The sequence below is a fragment of the Mustelus asterias genome, chromosome 10 (assembly GCF_964213995.1).
Source record: "Mustelus asterias chromosome 10, sMusAst1.hap1.1, whole genome shotgun sequence".
In the NCBI taxonomy this organism is placed as follows: Eukaryota; Metazoa; Chordata; class Chondrichthyes; order Carcharhiniformes; family Triakidae; genus Mustelus; species Mustelus asterias.
In genome coordinates, this window is record NC_135810.1 from 91,769,628 (window position 1) to 91,794,919 (window position 25,292).

Sequence of the window (25,292 nt, forward strand, 5' to 3'; positions counted from 1 at the left end):
TAACATCACAAAAATATAATAAAAGTACTTACTGAAGATCCATATTTATTTCAATGGGATCAAACTGCAAGGTGGGGGCTGATGTGGTGAAACTATACTGCCTTTACAGTGAAAACTGCTTCCACTGGAACATTATACATACTTTATAGTAAGAACATACTCAAAAGATACTTTTCGAAGAACGAAGACCACTTGATTTGGTCTTTCTGGAATACCAATAATTCCCTTCTTCCCATATGGTCTCTAGTTACATAGCATGAACCATTATTCCTTGCAACTATTCTACATGTTGATGACCTACAGTGCAAATAAATACTTTCTAATGTCTGTCCTAAATTATTATTTTTTAAATTAATTTGCAGGTTGTGGGCATCGTTGGCTAAGCCAGCTTTTATTGCCCATTCCTAGCTGCCGTTCAAAAGGTGGTTATGAGCTGCCTTCTTGAATTGCTGCAGTCCCTGAGGTGTAGGTACACCCACAGTGCTGTTGGGGAGAGAGTTCCAGGAATTTGACCCAATAATAGTGAAAGAACAGCGATATATTTCCAAGTCAGGATTGTGAGTGGCTTGGAGGGCAACCCCCAATGATGATGTTCCCATGTTTCTGCTGCCCTTGTCCTTCTAGATGCTAATTGTCCTGGGTTTTGAAGTTGTTGCCTAAGGAACCTTGGTGAGTTTCTGCAGTGCATCTTGTAGATGGTACACATGGCTGCCACTGTTCGTCGGTGGTAGGAGTGAATGTTTGTGGAAGGTATAGTAATCATGTAGGCTGCTTTATCCTGGATGGTATGAATTATAGAATCCTACAGAGCAGAAGGAGCCCATTCGGCCCATTGAGTCTGCACCGACCACAATCCCACTCAGGCCCTATCCCCATAACCCCATGCATTTACCCTAGCTAGTCCCCCTGACACTAAGGGACAATTTAGCATGGCCAATCTACCTAACACTGCACATCTTTGGACTGCGGGAGGAAACTAGAGCATCTGGAGGAAACCCACACAGACACGGGGAAAATGTGCAAACTCCACACAGACAGTGACCCAAGCCAGGAATCGAACCCGGGTCCCTGGCGCTGTGAGGCAGCAATGCTCACTGTGCCACCGTGCCGTTTCTTGAATGTTATTGGAGCTGCACTCCTCCAGGCAAGTGGAGAGTATTCCATCATACTCCTGACTTGTGCCTTGTAGATGGTGGACAGACTTTGAAGGGATCAGGAAGTGAGTTACTTACTGCAGGATTCCTAGACTTTGACCTGCTCTGGTACCCACAGTGTCTATATGACTGGTCCAGTTCAGTTTCTGGTCAATGGTAACCCCCTAGGATGTTGATAGTGGGGATTCGGCGATGGTAATTCTATTGAATTGCATTTGCTGAAGCATTTATTACAAAACCACAAATGATCATTGTTAAGGTTAATTAGGTTGTAGAAAATGCTGACCGAGAAGACAGCATTATTTAACTGGTGCAGGAGCCTTTTCCAACTCCTGCACCAAAATAAATATACACAGACGTAGAATAAAGGAATCTTGGAAGGAGAACTAGGTAATACTGTGGCACAGTGGTTAACACTGCTGCCTCATAGTGCCAGGGACCCAGGTTTGATTCCGGCCTTGGGTGACTGTCTGTGTGGAGCTTGCACATTCTCCCCATGTCCACGTGGGTTTCCTCCAGGTGCTCCGGTTTCCACCACAGTCTAAGGATGTGCAGATTAGGTTGATTGGTGATGCTAAATTGCCCCTTAGTGTCCCAAGATGTGTAGGTTAGGGGGATTAGCGGGACAAAAATGTGGAGTTATGGGGATAGGACTTTGATAAGATACTCTGTCAAAGAGTCGGTGCAAACTCGATGGACAGAATAGCCTCCTTCTACACTGTAGGGATTATATGATTCCAGCAACAGACTAGGAAGAGGTCCCATGAGGTATTTTTTATAAAAATAAACAAGCATATGCTGGGTATAAATCACGATGGCAGGTAGGCCATAGGAGATCAAAATGCAATCACTATGTCCACCAAATCTCCAATGATGATTAAAGATAAGATAGGTTCATCCAGCATTTACTCCTGTATGTGTCTTCCCCTTTACATTTTAATTTTTCAAAAAACTTAATGAACAAAGATGTGTAATCAGCAAAACAAGATTTTAAAAAACTTGTAATCTTATATTTGGTTTTGTGGAATTGGCCTTGACATATTTACATTTGAGCAGCCTGTCCAAAGACCCTAGGGCATGACCCCAGCTTAGAAAAAATCAGAAGACATTCATCTGACCATCACTACTGCACCGACTAACAAAGTATGGTCAATGGAAAACAAATAGTTTATAAAACACATCCCAAAGGAAAATAATTCAGCCAGTTAAATAAGTAGCTAATGTAGCACATATTGTGTGGATGCAACACTTTTAAAATAGCAGAGTATAAACAGGAACTAATCCTTTAGACAATAGAAGTGGATGTATTACTTTCAAATTTCTAAAGTTAAGTTGTTTTAAATGCAAGACAAAAAGGTATTTCCTCAGATCATGCAGTAATACAATCAAATCTTGGCCTCCAGGCTGCAAAATGGTGGCACCCATCACAGTTTGTCAGAATAATCCCTACCATAAATCACTGAACCAAAAGATTTATTGTTTTTGAAAGGGTCCACATCATAAATTATTCAATTTCTAAAGCCCAATAATATGCATAAATCACAATATCATTAAGTACCTAAGCAGCCTGAAACAATTCATGTTTAATTAAATTCCATTCAACTTTTCCATAGCTCTAGTAATTGAGTTGTTTCTTTAGACTCAAGTGAAGGGACAACTGAATCTTTTGGGAAAATCTTGACTCGTGTCAATTTTAACGTGGACCTAAAGTAGCTGTTTTCTGTATAACTTGTGTGAGTAAATTAGTTATAAGATTAAAAAAAGACCAATTGAACCTCAAGATGTGTCCAATATTGAAAGAAAATGTTCACCTTGTGGTCATAGAAGTATTGTTCTAAATTTATTTGTAAAGGAGGAGTTTTGGCTCTGGATTTCAGAATGACAGACAGGGTACAGAGCATGTATACAGGTGGTACATGCAAGTTAATGCAGAGAAGTGTATGTGACAATGCATTTCGGGAGGAAAAACAAGTGGGAATATTAACTCAAAGGAAAGATGGTGAAGGTGATGTAAAAGCAGAAAAGCCAAGGAGTACATAATTCATGGAAAGCAAGCTCAGAGTCAGGCAATGCCATTAAAAAAAGGATAATATCATTTTGGGTTTTATAAATTGCAACTTAAAAATACCGAAGTAAAGAACTTCTGATAATTTTTCACATAGCAATGGCTAGCTGATGGAGTTCTGTTGATGGCTTTGGGAATTCTTTTATCGAAGGATGTTGAAGCCATAGAAATTACACATCACATATTCACCAAGATGATACCAGGGGAAAGAACTAGTGAGCAAAAGAAAGCTGTTCCACTGAAGGAGGGCTTTGTCAGAATATCATGGAAGGTTTAAGAGTTCATTAGGGAGCATCTTCTTCTTGATCCTCTTCCTGCACCTACAGATGCATGAAACACATACTTGTGCTTGTTTCCAGTTTTTTTCTGGAAAGGTCACTAGCCTATCACCAAAGGCTAGAGCTTGAGGGGTGCCACTTCGCATCAAGCATGGCTGACCAGAAGACTCTTCTGCGCTTACCATCAGTCATAGGCATAGTGAAAGGATTTATAGGTTGATGGTCAACTTGATCGGCCTCATTATGAATGCACCATCGGTAGTCATCAAGCTCTGGAGTGGGTCTTGATCAGGAATTTATGGGTCAGAAGCAGGATGCTATCCACTGTGCCACAAAACCTTCATTATTAGGGAAGAATAGGGGAAGACTATTATCTCTTTATGTTATATTCTGTGTGGCCAGCTTCTGAAACTATTAAGAGAGGCCTCAGACTTTGTTAGAAACAGTGAAGGTATTTATTGATATGAGAAACTTGGTATAGAAGTTCGCAACCCTTGGCTGCCTACATGCTTACAACATGGCTTCTAGAGGATTCTGCCTGAGGTCTCCACCCTCTGGTGTGATCACTCACTCAGGGCAGAATTTTCCCATCCCGTCTGCCACAGGAATTGTAGCAGGCAGGACTCAGACAATGCAAAGGTCTGTTGACCTTGGGCAGAATTTTCCGGTCTTGGGATGAGAGTGTGTGAAAATCCAGAAAATCTTGCCCGCAGTTTCTATTGGTCCCTCAAGTCAGGTGACTCACTTCTGCTACTGTCTTAAAATGACAGAAACCACATACACAACTGACAAATCAGTGAAGCAGAGTCATCAGTTTAAAACTGATACTGAACGCTAAAAGAGAAATAAGGATTAGAACAATTTGAAGACACTGCATTTTCACACATTCCTGGTTTGCAGAAGTCCTGCCCCTATTTCTGGCAGATCCCATTTTTGCAGCAGGAGGGAGTGGGCGGGGTGTGAATCACACAGGAAACCTGAATCTGCTGGACCATTTGATATTAGTGTATTTGTCCAAACAGACCTCATTTTGGCTGTTCAAACAGCCTTAATCTACAATGTGGGAACCACAATTTTCATGAGAGACGCATAAATGCTTGTGAAGGGCAGATTTAAGTGAATTTGAATTGCCTTAATAGCAGAACTTGACCAGTTAAGACACATCTGCAATAACAATAGTTTCACACGTGTCTTAACTAAATAAAATGGAACCAATTCCAGCCATCCGACATTCGAGACTGGAAATCTTAAAAAAAATTAAGCCCTTCCATTGCCTAATCCATTGACTCAGCTACTTCTGGATTTTTAGAGTTGTGTGCGTATAATCAACCTTGGAGTTTTGCAATTTAAAACAAAAAGTAAGCTGCACTTTAAAAATGTAAAAATCTTTTGTGGTTTACAATAAAAATGATTAGTTGGTCCTAACTTCACTATGCTTGTAATGATTAATTGAAACATCCAAATCATGAAATCTTTGATTTCCAATGAGAAAAAAATACAACCAAGTAGTGCATCAGAGTTTTACAGCACTTTGCTGATATTTAAGGTGACCCTGAACCTTGTGCTTTTCAATTGACGAATGCCAGTGATCAGCAGTTTGAAAGCTTGCTAGTAATTGATGGAGTGGGTGCTTACTCTTCAGTCAATCCAACATTGCAGGACAGTTCTACTGCAACAAGTTAACATCACAACTGCATCAAATATTTAGTTGGTCCATTGTTGAATTAGCTCCAGGTGTTGGATTAATTAATTTCTAATTGGTCATTAGGGGCAGCACAGTGGCACATTAGTTAGCACTGCTGCCTCACAGCGCCAGGGATCTGAGTTTGATTCTGGGCTTAGGTCACTGTCTGTGTGGAGTTTGCACGTTCTCGCTGTGTCTGTGTCAATTTCCTCTGGATGCTCCAGTTTCCTCCCACAGTCCAAATATGTGCTGGTTAAGTGCATTGGACATGCTAAATTCTCTCTCAATGTACCCAAACAGGCGTCGGAGTTTGGCGACTAGGGGATTTTCACAATACAAAAAGATGTTCCTAATTGGTCATTTTAATTTTCCCAATGCAGGCTGCCTCCACTTTCTCTGAAATGCTCATTACTATGGGATTAATAAGTATTAACAAGCAAGAGCAGATATTGTTAAATTTCACTTTCCCTTTTTTGGAGTTGGAAAACAAAAAAAAACTGTACAGAAAAAAAAATAACTAGCAGTTTCAACTTGTGTTCATCAGCTTTAATGACAAGAAAACATTCCCCATTAAAATAAAAAGTTTCATATCTGAACTATGAGGCTGAATTTTCTTTCCTGGGTCCCAATGTTCTACCATGTGAATCTATTTTTGGCAGGGAAAACTTTGACTAGAAGATCTTCCTGTTGTTCTTTAGATAGTGCTATATAATCCTTTACCTCCAACTTAACAGGCAGTTGATGTTTAGCTTTAATATTTCATACCAAAAAAAATGCAATGTCCATCATTGCATCTTTTGCTCAGTACTGTAGAGAAGTAACAAGATTTGAACCAATTACCTACTATTAGGGGGGACACTGCTACAATTGAAACGAGTTGACACTTCGGGATAGAATTTAATGCCACCTCAGGTGGAAGGGTGGTTGGTAGGGACCAATAAAGTTTGTAGTGGGAAAAGTCATGAACAGCCCATTTAAGGGCCTCATCCAACTGATGCACATACTCAGGCAGCTGCAGTGGGAGCTAGCCATGCAGGAAGACCATAAAGCAAACTCTGTGGGGCTTGTGGGCTCCCAGGAGGGGCCCCTCGTTCAAAATCACATGGTACCTGATCTAAGGACCCAGCGCTGGGAAGGGAGCAGAGCCACTGAAAGCCACCCTCTGTCCTTGCTACATATTTCCCTCTTCCCTCCTTGAGATTTCCATCCCACTAGCACTCACCGATAGGCTTGGATCCAGCAATGATCCGAGGCCTCGGGTGGGTGTCATACCCAGCAGCAGTTACTGCCTCCCCAATGGTCCTGCCATTCAATAGAGTTGCCAGCAGCTCTCAGCAGGTGGGACTTCCACCCCTGGGGTCCTTGATCCCAGGGAAGGCCTGACACTGCCCAGTTGAGTGCCTTATGGTCAGCCTTAAAGACACAATGTAGAGATCTTGCCCCAATGTCTCCATTAAATACTGTCCTATTTAAACATTTTTGCTGTAGTATTTAATGCCTTGCATTTAGAAATGAGTTCTAATTTGCAACAATGTAAGAATATTTTCTCTAGTTTAGCTGTAGTGTTAATGATTTAACCACAAAGATTAAAGAGATCCCCCAAGATGTAAGAAATATCAATTTGCAAATGTTTTGTTTTGCTGTTAAGTGTTTTGATTGAATACAGCAGATTATTACCATATTTTTTTCCCTTATTTCAATATTAAATACAGATATACTCATTTATATAATTCCACTTCAATGATTATTCTACATTTTCTAACTGTGCATATCAGGCCTACGTGTGACTCCAGATCCACAGTAAGTGGCTGACTCTTAAAATTCCCTCTGAAATGTACTCAGTTCAGGGGCAGTTAGGGATGGGTAATAAATGCTAGTCCAGTCAGCGACACCCCCACAACCCATCACCAAAAAATCTCTTCTGATTTACAGCTGCAAATGATGTAAGCATGCACTTTTTTTTACTGTCTTCCCCCAACCTTACCCTTGTGCCTGGCCTAACAGTGGTGGAAGAATAAGAGATGAAAGAGCAGGAAGGCAGACATAAAGAAGAAACATTGTCACTTGTTTTCACATTACTAGCCACCAGCTCAGATACCTACATTGACTGTACCTTAATGGATAATGTAGCGGCATGATCTCAATCTGGTGAGCCATCAGGCACAGGACACGGGGACAAGGGAAACACAGCTACCAGCTCACAAAGGGTGAGGTTGGATATGAATTCTGCTGCAGAGACAGATGAGGACTTAATGGAACAGCCTACAGAAGCAGGCTAATGGGTACGGACAAGGAAATGCCTGATGTATGAGCAAGTCTACCAGAAAGGCTTCAGCCAATGTCAAGGACCATGGAGATGTCTGCAGCTAATTTGGCCACTGCAGGAAGTGAGGACAAAGATATCAGCTTGAGAGCAAGTTGGAAAATTAAAATGAGAGATGACCTAAAGCTCGGGGTCGTGCTTGCAGACTGAGCGGAAGTGTTCAATAAAGAGTTCACGCAATCTGTGTTTCATCTTACAAATGTAGAGGAGACCATATTGTGAATAGTGGCAACAGTACACTAAATTGAAAGAAGTACACGTAGATTGCTGTTTCACTTGCAAGGACTGTTTCGAGCCTTCAATGATGAGAAGAGAGGAGGTAAAAGGGCTTCTGTTACACGTTCATGGAAAGGAGTCATGGGAAGAGTTAGGTGCTGGGAGTGATTGAGGATTGGGCCAGGGTGTTGTAGAGTGAACAGTCGTGGAGTATTTGGTGCTGGCATCACACTGGAGGTGACAGAGACAGACTGTCCTCTTTAGAGCAGTTCAGGCAGTAAAATTTACCAACAGCTTCCTCTATCACATTTTATGTCGTAACATGGCTTTGGTTATAAGCATGCTGTGCGCTGTGGTCATGTTATCAGAGGATACCCTCCTTGGAGTGTCACATTGAGTGGTGAAGAGGCTGCTGCGCTTTGCCGATCCCTTGAACGAGGCAGTCCTACCATCCAGGCTGTACCCATGATACATGGGGTGGTACAGAAGTTAGCACTGCTGCCTCACAGGGCTATGGACCTGGGTTTGATTCCAGTCTTGGGTGACTGTGTGGAGTTCGCACATTCTCCTCATGTCTGCATGGGTTTCCTCCGGGTGCTCCGGCTTCCTCCCACAGTCCAAAGATGTGCAGATTAGGTGGATCAGCCATGCTAAAATTGTCCTGTGTGTCCCAAGATGTTAATGTTAGCGGGATGGCTGGCACGATGGCACAATGATTAGCATTGCTGCCTCACAGCGCCAGGGACCTGGGTTCAATTCCCGGCTTGGGTCACTGTCTGTGCAGAGTTTGCACATTTTCCCCATGTCTGCATGGATTCCTCCAGGTGCTCCAGTTTCCTCCCACAGTCCGAAAGACGTGCTGGTTAGGTGCATTGGCTATGCTAAATTCTCACTCGGTGTACCCGAACAGGCACCAGAGTGTGGTGACTGGGGCATTTTCACGGTAACTTCATTGCAGTGTTAATGTAAGTCTACTTGTGACAATAATAAAACTTTTTTAAAAACTTCTAAAAAATTAGCAGGGTAAATATGTGGGATTACAGAGATAGAGTGGGAGGGTGGGGCTGGGTAAGATGCTCTGCCAGGTAGTCGGTGCAGACTTGATGCACTGAATGGCCTCCTCTTGCACTGTAGGAATTCTATGATTCAATGTAGAATACATGGGTGTACCACCATTGATGAAAGAGTTGCAGCAAGCAATCAAATGTATTAAAACCAACAAAGCCTGCTGTCCCTATGGTTTCCAGCTGATGTCTTCAAAACTAGTGGCTTTTGATCACATCAAGACTTCATACACTTATCTTATGGATTTGGAAGGAAAAAGAACTTCCTGCCCCACTGACTTCAGGAATGTGACAATTATAACTATCTTCAAGAAGGGAACTAAATCATCCTGTGTAAACTATTGATATATTTTCCTCTTGTTTATAGCAGGGAAGATCCTGACATGCATTCTCCTGAATTGCCTACTTCCTGAGGCTGAGGAAATCCTCCCAGAGACACAGTGTGGCTTTAGACCTTGTAGAGTAACCTCTGACATGGTCTTTACTGCCACAGAATTCCAATAAAAATGTCATGAACAACACCAGGAACTCTGCATTCATTGACTTGACCAAAGCATTTGATTCAGTAAATCATGGGGCTCCGTGGATTGTGCTCCAAAGATTTGGATGTCCAAGAAATTTCATTATGATGCTACAACTGCTTTGTGATGATATCACTACAACTATCTTGAGTGGGAAACCTGATACAGACCCGTTCAAAATCCACATTGGGGTTAAGCAAGGCTATGCGTTAGCCGCTATATAATTTATCTGACAGTATCTATACGCCTCATCAGCGATCAACAATCCTCTGGTGTGGGTATTAAATATTGTCTCAATGGAAAACTCCTTCACTTCAGCAGCATCCATGTCAAACTAACTGACATCCATGGACATATATGGTCTACAGTTTACAGATGACTGCAGTGTCATAGTCCATTCTGCACCAAATTTGCAAGCTACTCTCAATCTCGTCAAGTTTGTATACAAGATACAACCTGTTTAACGTCATCAAAACAAAACCCATATCACCCCACACCTGGTCAGCCAAATTTTTCACCTCCCATTCATGTTGAAGGAGAGACATAGAACATAGAACATAGAACAGTACAGCACAGAACAGGCCCTTCGGCCCACGATGTTGTGCCGAGCTTTATCTGAAACCAAGATCAAGCTATCCCACTCCCTATCATCCTGGTGTGCTCCATGTGCCTATCCAATAACCGCTTAAATGTTTCTAAAGTGTCTGACTCCACTATCACTGCAGGCAGTCCATTCCACACCCCAACCACTCTCTGCGTAAAGAACCTACCTCTGATATCCGTCCTGTATCTCCCACCACGAACCCTATAGTTATGCCCCCTTGTAATAGCTCCATCCACCCGAGGAAATAGTCTTTGAACGTTCACTCTATCTATCCCCTTCATCATTTTATACTCTGAAATATGTTGAGCATTTCCCATATTTTAGCAGCCACCTCTCTCAAAAGGCCACCATTGATGAGTAGATCCAACAATGGATCAGCTGTGCCAGCTCAGCCTTCTACAAACTACAGCACCAAGTGTTTGACAACAAAGACATCTGGAAGTTAACAAAAGTTCTAGTGTATGGAGCAGTTGTCGTCACTAGATTCGTGTACTGAAGTGAGACATGCATTGTGCATCAGTGACAGATTGGAATGCTGGAGAAATTCCATTACCAATGCATCCACCGCATCCTCTGGATTCAATGGGAGCACCGCCGAACAATGCTGGTGTCCTTCTTGAAGTCAGCTCCACAAGCGTTCAGATAAAATTCCTGCAAAATCAACTTCAATAGACTGGATGCTGTATCCAGATGGCTGAACATTTTCTCAACTCTCAAATGGCCAACATTCCAGGGGAGGCCCAAGAAAATGCTTTGAAGACACCCTGGAGTTATGTTTGAAGCGTGGCAGCATTAACATTAATGACTGGGAGCAGAATGCTACCAATTGTTCAAAATGGCGACAACTTATCCATCAAGCTGCATCATGCTTTGAATCCCAGTGCATTAATAATCGCACAGAAGGGTGGCAGTGAAGTAAAGAAAAGGAAGCAAATCCTGCACTCTGAATCCTATTACATTATATGACATCTTGCTCCTAAATATCTGTCGGTCAAGAATAGGCCTGTTCAGTCATATGAGGACCATTGACAGAAATTCACAACCCTCAGTAAATGTCATCCTTGAATTGAGAGACAACTGACGGAAATCAAAATATCACCCTTGTCACTGAGTAGACACCTTCTAGTTCCTGCTGGCTCAAATATAGATGGCATAGCAGACCATGTGGAAATGTAGGCATCCTGACAACTGCCAGGACACAGGACATGGACCTACAAGAAATTAAGTGTATAAACCAGCTGGATGCTGAAAGTTTGATTGCCATGGATTTCACTGACTCAGCAACACATCTTCAGGATGTGGACAAACAATCTCTAGATCGCCAAGGGACAATGCCAGGGGTACCTGAAGATGTACCAGATGCCAGTCACTGAAAACTGCAGTGAGACCTGCAGTTACGTGGAATTGGCAGCAACCCCCATGCCAGTAGTCTTCAAAATGACTGAGCCACTCAATGTTTTCACCACCAGCTGCTATCAGGGTTCCACAAGTGACTTGTGTGGCAAGTCGCAAGCTGCCACACCTAGATGCAACAAAGAGATGAGCAATGCCCTCTTCCATTGTGCCAATGTGTTCATTAGGTTCATCACTGATGATGACAGCCAGGCAGCCAGCAAAATGGGCTTTGCGGTCGTTACACATTTCTATGTCATGCAAGGGGTTGTACTGATGACACCCTGGAGTTCTTTTTGAAGTTTGGCAGCATTAACATTAATAACTGGGAGGAGAATGCTCATGTTGTAATACAGCTCCTTGGAAACAGCCTGTGAGACATGGGATGGCACAGTGGCACAGTGGTTAGCACTGTTGTCTCACAGTGCCAGGGACCCGGGTTTGATTCCCGGATTGGGTCGCTGTCTGTGCAGAGTCTGCACATTCTCCCCATGTTTGCGTGGATTTCCTCCGGATGCTCTGGTTTCCTCCGACTGTCCAAAAGAGGTGCCTGTTGGGTGCATCGGCTATGCTAAATTCTCCCTCACTATATCCGAACAGGTGCCGGAGTGTGGTGACTAGGGGATTTTAACAGTAACTTCATTGCAGTGTTAATATAAACCTATTTATAACGCTAATAAATAAACTTTAAACTTTAATGTGAACCGCAAGAGATTTCACTCTCTAATTGGTCGAACTGGTTGGCGACCATGGGCCAAGAATCATGCAGGCCTGTACTCATTTCCTAGTGAGTTCTCATAACTTGTACATCTTGCAGAACTCACAGCATCCTGAACTTTTCAAAGTCCCTGCCCAGATTGACGACTGGAGTATGGATGACAAGGGTTCTCCCCTCCGAACCTGGTTGATGGTACTATGAGGTATCCGCACTGAGCAGTGGAAAATTGCTATAATGAAACCCACACCCTCACCAAAGTCAACATCAAACAGATCATTGGCATGTTAAAAATGCAACTCCACTGTCTTGACAGATCAGGTGGGACTCTGCATTATGCACCACACAGTGTTCCATAGATAGTCATGGTATGTTGTGCTCTGCATGATTTGGTGAAGATGAATGGGAGCCTCAGGAAGAGCACATGAATGTGAATGAGCTTCTAATGGATGCCAGAGCCATGGATACCAGGAACAATCTCATATACATGGTACTCAACAAAGATTGAGGAACCTGCATGACTATTCTCCCAGCTGTGAGACAGACTTGCCTGTTCAGGGTGTCCACCAACCCCTGCCAGCCTCCACCAACAACACGCCCCCATCCCCACCACCAACCCCCACCACCACCTCCACCCCCCACCACCACCTCCACCCCACCCCCTCCAAGAAACTACATCTGAAACTGCATCTTCTACTACCTAGAAGAGCAAGCGGAGTAGATATCTGTCACACACACACTTGCGACAGAAGACTGTTAGCCTGGAGAACTGATGTGTCAGTGGGCATACATCAAGCAGCCTATAATGACCGAAATCCCAGAATGTGCTGCATCTTTATCATAAGGCAATTCAATTGTTCCTGTGGAACAGAATCTCAGGCCTTGGCACTTCATATAATGGAGTGTGTGCGGAACCCGCATCTTCCCTGAAATCCCAGATTGGTGAACAGCAAAATTGGCACACACATAAACATTAAATAAAGACTGGGCACCAACAAACGACAACATAGTCTCTTATTCAATAAAGTAGATGTCTAACATTCCACTACTAGTGCCAACCATGTGACATGATAGTATAGTTAGGTCACTGACCAATCAAGTCCCTAAAAAGGATAATGATGGACCCCATGAATAAGGTGGAGACAATATATTGTACAATATTTACATGCAGAGAATGTAATAAAAAACACCCGTGCCACCTTTGTGCTCTCATAAATTGTTTAATTTTCTTTTTCTACCACCATGTCTTGGTACGGACCCAACATCAGCAGCTGAGGTGGAAGCAGGCTGCTGAGTGTGATGCCCCATCCTACTGGGGATGTCCCACATGGATGCAGAGGCAACCTCCTCGGTCTTATCTGCTGGAAGCAATGGGATCAATGGTAGGGGGGGTGGACATAAGAGGTTGCTCACCCTGAAAGTGTCTTGAGAGAAAGCTCCAGGGTAACTGGCTCATGCTCCTTTTCCATCAGGGTATGCAATGTTACCTCCCTGCAGGGAGGTGTCATGTCCCTTTCTCACCTATCCATTGCTGTGTGGAGTCAACGACTAGAACAACAGAGTGCAGGTCACAGTGCATATGAATTGACTGCTAAACCTGGCTCTCCATAGCAGTCACCAGTCTCTCCATGGAGGAAACCATGTGCTTTTGCATGCCAGAGAGAAGGCAGAACCATTGGTATGGATGAACTCCTCCATACTCGGCATAAAGCTGCAAATAAACTCTGGCAACTCTACCACATGTTCCTCTAACCTTTGCTGCATTTTCAGCAGGATTTTGTGGCTGCAGCCAGAGGCCCGCCATTGGCATGGAGCTAATCTCCAGCAGTCCTCCGAGTTTCCAGGACCTCAGCTGTCATAGCCTCCCTCAGCTGCTAGGGTGTGTCTCTGCTGCGCTCACCAGAATGTGTCCCAGATTCTAAATTCGATTCCTTCATGACGTGGGTGGGTGCAGCGTGGTGGGTGCGGGAGAGATAGGTGATGGTGCATCCTCAGGGTGGTGAGTGTCATTATACCCAGAGGTGGAGTCTTCAGTCTCCAGTGGATTAGGTCTGGGGTCTGGATGTGGGCAACTGTAAAGGAGAACAAAAAAAAGTTAAAAGTTCCACAGAGTATACAACCTCAGCAAAATTCCTTTCAGGGTCCTAAGTGCCCAACATGGCAGCACCAGGCTGGGTGCATTCTCATTCTGCTGCCTTGCCACTTCCGCCTTGCCATCAGCAATGGGTCAGCCTCCCTGTATCCCAGCAATCTAGAGGGCTTCTTCCTCAACAGGAGTGAGGATCTTGAGATCAAGTACCACTGGTCTTGTCCTTTGCTTTTGATTATGAGCCTGCTTGTCCTGCAGGAGAAAGTGAAGATTATTGACTTGACAAAAGCTAAATGACTCCTTTGCCAGCACATATTTTCATCACACATACTGACCCATCAATGTGATGGTTAGGATCAAATCACTCACTCAAGCCAATTTAAGACATACTTTAGCCTCAAGTACCATGTGGTCCTGAGGTTGATCACACATTTGCCTGCTTAATCTAGCAGCACACTCACATACATACAAGGCCTGATGCCAACATGAGGGACAATCCCGTGACAACTTGACACTTACCTGGACAGATTGAAGAAGCTCATTGACCCTTTTCTGGCACTGCACCCGTAATGGTGGTCCCTATAATTGCTAATCTCCTCTGTGATCTCCACCCGCAACACTTTGGACAGGCCGGGGTGTCTCCAGTTGTAGTTGCTCAGGAAGAGCACCTCCTGCCGCTCTGACATCCTGGAGGAGAATCTGCAGGAAGGCCACGCTGAACTGTGGACAATCTATGTCTTTGTGCGGACAATTCAAATTATACTTGTAAAGGGAAAGACATGATGATGGTGGGGGGCTGTGTTGTGGTGGCAGCTTTGAGAACAATACATTTTAATAGATCAGTGATTGGGGTGGGTGGGGGAATACAAGGAGTCTGATGGTTATGAAGAGTTGCAAAAACTGACCAGGGTGAATGAAGGTGCATATGGCATCTAAGGCCTTGATATAGAGCCTCCCTGCTTGTTCACGCAACTCTTATATCGCCTACCTGAATTTGCTGAACTGCTACCGAATAGCGGGATCTTCCAATGGAAACATACACACACACCCCCGCCACGTACGTGTTTTGCCGGCCCTTTAAATTTTAATATGAATACCATGGGCACCAGTTCCCAACAGGAAAGCAGAAAACCACTTTCAGTTTCACCATCGAGAATGTTGTGCAAATGCTTAAATTCCACCCGCTGTTCCTGATTAAAGTTCCTGATTGTCCTGGATGGATCTGACCTCCTGCTAAGAACTCTTCTCTCCACTCTTCCTCCTCCCTCTTCCAATAGCTTGTCCTGCTTTGTCTCGCCCCTGCTCATTCGCACTAATATGCTGTAGTCCAAGGGGAATAAATACGACTTCACCTATATCTGGGAGAAAGTGGTTTGCTGATTGATGTCAAGTTCCATCTACTCCGTACTTCTGGCAGACAATGCCTTCCTGTACACTACCACCCTTACCAAAATGATGTCCAGTGCTGCTAGTACCAGAAGTATACGGATGCACCACAGATGCTATTTTGAACACAATACTGAACTCGTGGTGTTGGAAAACCAGACACTAGGTAGCCAAATTTCACAGCTCTTTGCACATAAACCATGTTTTCCCTGGCCTGTTGAACACTTAACATGAAAGCTTGAAATGGAAAAGTATTATTTTTCTTAGCACTGATCTTCTTGATAAGCAGAACTGTTTTAGATTATAATTTTTGAAAAAGAAGACATCCAAAATGTACTTTCAGCAGAGAAAATATTGGTGCATATCATGTATTCTTCATGGAATATGTGAGGAGAAATAAATAACAATAATAACAGGATTTTAAAAACATTATGTGATGTTCTTTACAGAATCCATACCCTACATACATTCATATGTAAATAATCTTAACCAATTGTCATTTAAGTACAGTAATGGTGAGAATAATAAACCATCTTAGCTGTATAATTGGCTTTGGGAAGATGCTTCTACTGCCAATACTGTGACGAGGTTAAAGCTTCTTTAAAAGGTCACTATTTGAAAATACATTGTAATTTATCAGCTTGTCTGTCACCTAGTGACCATTAGGAGCCTACCCTGCAATGACCTATACCCGACTGAGGCTATTTTTTGTGATTACAAAGAAGGCTGAGAAAAACACAGAAATGTTGAAGCCGCATAAATAAATTCCAATATTACTCCTTCTCTTAAATAACCTACACGGATGTATTGATTCTTCATTACTCAGAAAAACTTTTCATCATTCACTCAAATAAAGAATAGTCCTGAAAATGGTAAGGACTAGACTATTGGTGCAGGGTCACCAATTCTAAGTCAGTTTTGCATGTACGCATTTAATCATATGGCGTGTGACTGTAAGTAAGAGTTTATTTTCAAATCTACAGGACAGCTTTAATTTTATTAAAATAGGTGACACACTGTAAAGGCTGGTATTATGTACAGACAAAAAATAGAAGTACCTTATGAGCAATATTGATATTATTCAGTACATTCTACCTATGTATCGCTGCCCTGCTACTATATCAGTAAATAAAAACAATTGATTAAATTACAAAGTTTACTTCTGTCAAAATTTCTCATAGCAAATTTGACAATAATATAATCTCCGAGAGATGCTGTATTTTGTCAATCAATGTATTTTGAATCACATTAAAGTAGTTTTAACAGAAGACAAATCTAATTCACTTTAACAAATCATGGTGTGTACAGAGCCCCTGACCTTTAAGATCTAAATAGCCATCAGCTTGCAATAAAGTTATCAATCATGCAGCAATGGTTTTGCACAGTGGTCCTTCTGCATACATTTCAAGCCTCATTAGCCATCTTCTCATGCATTGTCCCATACATTGTCAAATATAAATCCTTCTATAATCATAAAGGTGAAAAGCTATCAGAGTTCTATTGCTGAAAAAAAATGATGGCTACTTTGAATCTTAACCTGCATAAAACTGAAGGCCAACAGGTATGTCCATTGTCAGCCATGTTGCCGAAATATGTTAAAAAAAAACAGTATTAGATACATTATTGTATCTAACTCTGAGCACCCTGTAGCTTTAGCTCAAAGCTGTGCAATGGAGTAAAATAAATCCTTCTGAACTCCTGAAGAAATATAAAGGAAAGTCCTGAGGTCTGAGAACAGAACAATCAGAAGTGAAAAGCAATGACATACATTGACATACTAAAAAGGCCCTTTCGCCATACTGTGAAGTTTTTAGATGCAGTGACCTCAATTTAGGGTAAATGTTGGTAAGTTCCAACATGTTGCAGAGCTTGTACAACAGAGCAAAAAAACAGGACACATAAATATTGGAGATTGTCACTCACGCCACATTTTAGTCCCACGTCTAGTGTGCAGTGAAATGTTGAAAGGAAGACAAACTAAACTCTGGATAAATATTAAGAATGTTAATTTTAAATTAACTTAATTGTTGTTTAATCAGAGTGGAACCAACTGTTTGTTTTAATCTGTTTTGCCTGGGTCCGCTTGATTACTACAATGGAAGTGAGAAAGAGTAAAAGTGCATTTAATTGCTGTTGTGACTGTGCTGATCAATCACTCATTAATTTACCAAGATTTCACTCTCAGACAACTAAACAATGCTCCTGCTGTGTGTGTGTTTCAGAATGGGGACTGTGGCTCCACATTTCCTGGTTCCAAAGTAAAGTTTCTCTCTTCCCTTTTGTTAAAGCTTATTGTGATGCTATACATCTCAAACTGAATAGTGGAGATGCCATTCTATCAAAAAGTGATGCGGGAAATTTAAAATTTGCAGTGATTATTGGAATAGTGCTCAGATCCTCCTTGTAAATTGTATAATTTAACAACTGATAAAGATGACTTATCAAAACCTAGCGTTCAAATTATCACTGGCCAACCCAATTGTTTTAGCTGGCTGACAATCTGAAGGGTCGATTTAAAATATATGTTTCTGCTGGGGAGGATAATCGCACATCCACAAATGTCAGAAATACAAAAAAATCAGCTTTCCCTTTCAAAGTCAGCACTGTTTGCCTTGCTCAGTTGTATTGAATTATATAATCACTGTGTTGCATGAAATAGCAATGAAAATGTCTTCTTTAATGTAAAGCAGTTATCATTTTTGAACTATAGATATTCAAGCACAAGCATCCCTATTTAGTATCCGACCTGTCTCCATTTTATATAACCATCACTACATTCTTACCTGTTACTGGAGGAAGGTGTCTCACACTGACTGCCCCCTCCCCCCTTTAGGAAATCCTTTCACACTGCTGGACTTGAAACCAAGTACAAACTCTAGGGTCGTGCCTAGTTTCAAATACTTAGGGAGTCCTTTAGATTTGTTCTGAAAGAGTACATGACTATGTATCTGCAGAACTCTCTGCTGGTTCTGAGAGATTAATTCACAACAAAACTGCATGACTCAGAGTTGGTCAGGTTGGAATGGATCCTATGTCATCGCTACATTCCAAAACTGACGCTATAGGTATGCCGAAAATTGCTGAACGCTGCTACACTGAGGCACGGCCACAGTGAACATGATTTATTCCTGATGTGAAAGAAAGCACCACTGATTGAGGAGAGTGAACAAGCACGATAGAAGGGTGGCTTTATTTTCCATTTTCATCAGTGAAGCACAGATGTGATATGTAGCTGAAATTACATTGGATGAATGTTGGTTCATTGCTGACCCTTGGACTTCGAGCCTATGCTAAGAGATAAGACCTCTTAATATCTGACATATACAAAAAGACTAAAAAGTAAGGTTTGTGCCAGATCCCTGTTGAAATTACCAGAGAATCTTGAAACATTCCAGTGGTTTTATTTATAGATTATTAATTCATTCAACTCAGTTTCACTTTACTATAGCACTTCAATAGAAAATAAGTAAACAATGAATTTAATTGGTATTGGTACATTCACTAGGCTTTCTGGGCTAATTTGTTTTATTCATTCGTCGGTTATGGGCGTCGCTGGCTGGCCAGCATTTATTGCCCATCCCTAGTTGCTCGTGGGAAGGTTCTGGTGAGCCGCCTTCTTGAAACACTGCAGTCCATGTGCTGTGGGTTGACCCACAATGCCGTTAGGGATGGAATTCCAGGGTTTTGACCCAGCAACTGCGAAGGAACGGCGATATATTTCCAAGTCAGGACGGTGAGTGGCTTAGAGGAGAACTTGCAGCTGGTGGTGTTCCCATGTATCTGCTGCTCTTGTCCTTCTAGATGGAAGTGGTCATGGGTTTGGAAGGTGCTGTCTAAGGATCTTTGGTGAATTGCCGCTGTGCATCTTGTAGATTATACACACTGCTGCTACTGAGTGTCAGTGGTGGAGGGAATGGATGTTTGTAGATGTGGTGCCAATCAAGTGGGCTGCTTTGTCCTGGATGCTGTCAAGCTTCTTGAGTGTTGCGGCAAATAAATAAAATTGTTCGGGAGGGTGTGATGTACCTATTTCATTAACTGTTGATTTCATATCTGAAGCTGAACCCGAGAATAATTTACTGTATTTTACTTATGAGGGATTGAACTTTAAATAGAATCCAGAGTCCCTGCAGTGCAGAAGGAACCCATTAAGCCTGCACCAACAACAATCCCCATAACCCCACCTATTTACCCTGCTAGTCCCCTTGACACCAAGGGACAATTTAGCATGGCCAATTAACCTAACCCGCACATCTTTCGAGCGTGGAAGGAAAGCAGAGCACTCAGAGGAAACCCACGCAGACACGGAGGAAACATGCAAACTCTACACAGTCAGTGACCCAAGGCCGGAATTGAACCCGGGTCCCTGGCGCTGTGAGGCAGCAGTGCTATACATCTCATCGGCGAATCTTATATATAATTAAATTGTTATTCTACGACTGAATTACAGTTCAATCTGCAACATTAAACATATTCATTCTAATTACGGGCAGGAGGGGGGAGTGCTGATCGCTGCCGAGGTGCTGAAATTATGATTTTATTTGGTTTTGGGCATCTTTACATTGGCCTGATGTAAATGTGATCTGAGTCCATTTCAGATCTTTCATTCATTCTACTTATTGTCTCCTTGAAGCTGCAGTTCATGCACAGCGACCTCCCTCAAAGCAAGACTACCTGAGCTGCGCCTGAGCGCACACCAGCCGCAATGAAGGACTGTCGTGCGGTAGGTTGGCCTCACTGGCTGTGAGTGCGAGTCCTTTGGCACATCTCCTGCCTTCGTGTCGCTCAGACTGTTGCCGCTTCTTCAACCCACCCGCAGCGCTGCAAAAACTGCGACCTACACCAGCACTCCCCCCTCCTGCCCGCATCTCCCAGCGGAAGGTTAATGTTATCTTTCAATAGACCAGGCAGGAGGTTAGGTGGATGCGCCACTCCACGTTAATTCTATACTCTGCATGTATAGCGACTAAAGGTATGTCACAGAGAAGTAAAAACAGAAAATGCTGGAAATATTCAGCAGGGTCAGGCATCATCTGTGCAGTATTTTCTACTTTTATTTCCGATTCCCAGCACTCTGATTTTATTTCAATGACATTAGAAACGTCGGCTTGTGAAATTATGTCTAACATCACTGATTAAAATAAGGTGCTTAAAAATAATTACTGAAAATAATTCTACCGTTAACCAATTAAGTGTCCTATTGGACATTTTATAATACTTTATAATGTGTTGGACATTATTAAGTATTAATTAATACTCCGGCACTAATTATCTAATTACAAGAGTGTAAGGGCAAATACTAATAATGTCTTTTCCACTATATTCACCATTCCACCTTTGGAAAGAAGAAGCGAAGCGTGCAAACGAAATGATAGGGCAAGGTCCAATTGGCAATCTTACAATTCAGTGCAGATGAATGGTTAGCAAAGAGACAGGGGCAAAGTTTAAAGAAAAGTGCTGCCTCCCTCTGCCCAGGTCTCAAATCAACCCACGACCGTTAAAAGGTAGACAGCGAACCTGCAGGTGATGCGGGTCGAGAGGTTACAAGTCTACAGCCGATTTGCAGAAGCTATGGGGTGACCGCAGGGGAATCCCGAGGGCAGCAATCCAGAAGCCAGCTACTAACCATCGCACCCTTCGAAATCACTTACAGAATTGTCAATACTGTCCCTTCAATAATGGGGCTCCGAAGGGGCAGAGTGAGGTTTGCTGTCCATCAGGTACCAGGGAATCAAATAAAATTAACATAAGGTGAAAGAAAACGTGAATGGGATTTGTCTACCTTCGCACATTCCCACTGAGGAAACACGGCGTATTTCAAGAATTAAGAGCTGAGGTTTGTGAAATGGAGCGCACTTGCTTCCTTTTAAAACTATCCATTAACTAAAACATTAAAAATACGAGCTGCTGTGGTGAGAAAATGTTTCCTCATTCCAACTCCGGGCACCACAATCTGATTTACAGCGCAGGCTACCCACACCTCAGATACTGAGAAACTTCAGTTCCTGGAATAGCCGGTTCCCGTTAGACACTCTTTTGAGATCAAGTCATCTGTTTCCCTGAAATCGGTATGAATAAGAATTCATCCTTTCAATAAAATAGCTGGATTGCTTCAACATCTGGTTAAACTGCCGAAGGGAGAGACAAGCAATTTGCATATTTCACACATTGGAAGAAACTACATCGCTTTGCCAGGTTTTTTTCCAGAATTAGTAAAATGAAGTATTACTTACGCGCTGTAACTACATTTCCGATCTGACTACAGAGCACGAATGTTATCAAAACATGGAACATCTTGAAGTGAAACAAGTGCCTGCTTCTTGTTTGGGGATGAATCATGGACGTTTTCTTGAATGAAGACGGCTTTCCCCGGAGAGATTATTTATCGTTCCTCTTGTGTCAGCACGATGGAGGTCTGTCCAATGCTACATGTCCAATGCGAACACCCCAGGGCTATCCTGAAGCTCTGCCCTTCACATCAGCTCTGGTTTACCACAACACGTTTCACAAATAAACTAGAATAAGAAAAAAATCTCAGGTCATGAACAGTGTATCCAGTGCAATTTGAGACTAGACTCGAGTAATTTCTACTCCGCAATCCTGTGCTTTTATACCGTCCCTGCCTGCCAACTCGCCTCGGAAATGTTACACCCCAGTGACGTCGCGGCAATCTCTGCTGACGGACAGCACGGACAAAGTGACTGTGAACATTTAACTTCTTCTTTTCTGTATGAATTGATCCCAGATTAACCAGAGCTCGGAAACTTTACAAACTGTGCAAATCCTTTAACTATTCCTAACAGCGACACACTGCCAGTCAGTTACATTGTCCCTTTTCATTCACAAGCAGCGATCTCCCGCGGACTGAGTGCCAAGACTGGGCAGATTATTCCAGGGATATCTTAAACTTTCGCTTGGAATAAGTCAAAACAGAGGCGTTTCAGAAGCAGTTGGATTATTTTGTTTAGCCTGCAAAGCAGAACCATCAAAATGGGTCTAAAACTGTTCCTTAACTTGGGCAAAAAGTTTCCTGTCATAAGAAGTGTTCCCCCCCCCCCCCTCCCCCCCACTGTTTTTTCCTGATTCCAAAACTGGCCACCGGCTACCGGTTTATCCGGTACTATTTAATTTACACTGAAAAATTGAGCCTTCAAATCCAGGAATAAATGGTTCCCACTGCATTGTCACTCACTGAAACCGTGGGACAATCCTTTTAAGATTAAGTATCAGTTCCCTGGAATTTGTATAAGGAGTAATTCGTTTTTCCAATATATTCGTAGCTGATTAAACACTTACTTAAAAATGCCGAAGGACGGGATAATCGGTTTAAAACGTTATGGTGATGTGTGTAATGCTGGGATTGGAGTATGATTTCAATATGCATAGGTAGTGGACATGTTTCGTTGCGTGTTTCCTCATGTGTTTGATTCCTCTGTTGGAACTTTTGCCATTCTCACGGTTGGCAGGAAGGAAACCACCTTATTTGCGTGTTGAGAAGCATTTAAACATTACACAAATGGGATGGGAGCGAGGAAGTTGCTGCACATATCGGAGATCTAAAACTCAAGTAATCAAAAGTTGAATCCGATGTGCCACATATTCTTGCCAAGTTAAAACTGATTTAAAATTAGCTTTTAATGTACTGGATTGTTTTTGCCTTGATACAAACCAAAGTAGAAAAGACGCCTTTTAACATTCTTGCCACAAAAAGATGAATCTGCACGTTTCTAACCAAAAGTGACTGAGGGATCACTTGTACGCTACTGAACACAAGCAGGCAGTTAATTTTAATCTGACATTGAAAAGTTTCTTGTATTTAGTGCGATAATGGAGCTGGCAATGAGCCTCCAATACTTGGCTTTAGTTACACAATTAGAAACATTTAAAGTTATCTGTCTAGATACAATTGGGGTTAACCATCAAAGTTTATTTATTAGTCACAAGTAGGCTTACATTAGGGAATTTTCACAGTAACTTCACTGGGGATGAATCATGGACGTTTTCTTGAATGAAGACGGCTTTCCCCGGAGAGATTATTTATCGTTCCTCTTGTGTCAGCACGATGGAGGTCTGTCCAATGCTACATGTCCAATGCGAGCATTTGTCAGCCTGCAGTTCCAACAATTTGCTCAGTACCACTTCTTGGTAATTTTCCTGAGTTCCTCCCTCCCTTTCGTTTCCTGAATTCTAGCTGTTTCTGGGATGTTAATTCTATCTTCTATAGCGAAGACTGATGCAAAGTATCTGTTCAGTTCATCTGCCATTTCATTGTTTTCCATTATCAATTCTCCGGACTCATTTTCTGTAGGACCAACGCTCACTTTGTTAATAAAAACAAAATACCGTGGATACTGGAATCTGAAACAAAAACAGAAAATGCTGGAAAAACTCAATAGGTCTGGCAGCATCCATGAGGAGAGAAAATAGAGCTTACATTTTGAGTCCATATGACTCTTTTTCAGAGTTTGACTTGCTTGTTATCTAGTTTCCTTTCTAAATACTGATAGAAACTTTTATTATCAGTTTTTATATTTCTGGCTAGCTTTCTCTTGCACTATAAATTTCCCCTTCTAATTAACATTTTTGTCATCCTTTGCTGTTTCTTATATTCTGTCCAATCTTCTGACCTTCCACCTATCTTTGTACAATTATATGCTTTTCCTTGGGCTTCAACTCCACTTTCATGCCAACTTTCCATATTGCTTGATTCCCTGAGAGATCAAAATTCTGTCTACCCTCAGCCTAAAATGTATTCAATGATGGCACATTTGCAATCCCTTTGAGTAGAGAATTCCAAAGTTTCACAACCCTTTGAATGTAGAAATTTCTCCTCTTGTCTCCTCAATGATCAGCCCCTTATCCTGAAACTGTGCGCCCTTGTTCTAGTTTCCCCAGCCAGGGGAAATAATCTCTCAGTGTTCACCCTATCAAGCCCCTTTATAATCTTGAATGTTTCAATGAGATCTTCTCTCATTCCTCTGAACTCCAAAGAATATAGACCCAATTTACTCTACCTCTCATCAATGGACAAGCCAACCTTCTCATCTCAGGAACCAATCTAGTGAACATTCACTATACTGCCTGCAATGCAAGTATATCATTTCTTAAATATTGTGGCCAAAAGTTTTGCATGGTTTTCTATACCAAAGCCCCATATAACTGTCGCAAGATTTCTTTATTCTTGTACTCCAATCCCCTTGCAGTAAAGGTCAACAGTAATTTGCTAACTTTTTGAGTTCTTAGTACAGGTACGCTCAAGTTTCTCTGAACATCAAATTTACAAGTTTCACATCTTTTAAAAAGTATTCCTTTTCTTTCTGACAACAAAAGTGAGTAATCTTACATTTCCCTGCATTATATTCAATCTGCCACCTTGTTGCTCACTCACTTAACCTGTCTTATATCACTTTTCAACCTTTTTATGTCCACCTCAGAGCTTGCATACTCACCTAGCTTTGTATTGTCAGCAAACTTAGATACATTACTCTAAACTTCTTTGTTTATCTAATTAATATAGATTGAAAACCCAGCATTGATTCTTCCAGAACTCTACTAGTCACAGCCTACCAATTTGAAAATGCTCCATTTATACCTACTCTCTGTTTCCTGTCCATTAATCAATCTTCTACTCATGCTAGTATATTACACCCAATTCCATGAGCCCTTATCACGTAACAAGCAAAGCGGATAATGGGCATCTTGTAGATGTAGTATATCTGGACTTTCAGAAGGCATTTGATAAGGAGCCACACAAAAGGTTAATTCACAAGGTTAGATCGCATGGGATTAGGGATAATTTAT

General features: G+C 42.1%; 1 protein-coding gene across 2 annotated transcripts in view; it reads right to left on the minus strand.

Moving 5' to 3' along the window:
• flt1 (fms related receptor tyrosine kinase 1) overlaps positions 1-22,112 on the minus strand; it is a 211,922-nt gene extending 189,810 nt beyond the window's left edge. For both annotated transcript variants that reach the window (XM_078222195.1, XM_078222196.1), the window contains exon 1: positions 21,725-22,112. In XM_078222195.1, coding sequence (XP_078078321.1) covers positions 21,725-21,830 — 106 coding nt within the window. In that variant the 5' untranslated portion in view covers positions 21,831-22,112. The remainder of the gene's footprint in view (positions 1-21,724) is intronic.
• Positions 22,113-25,292: the final 3,180 nt, after the last annotated feature.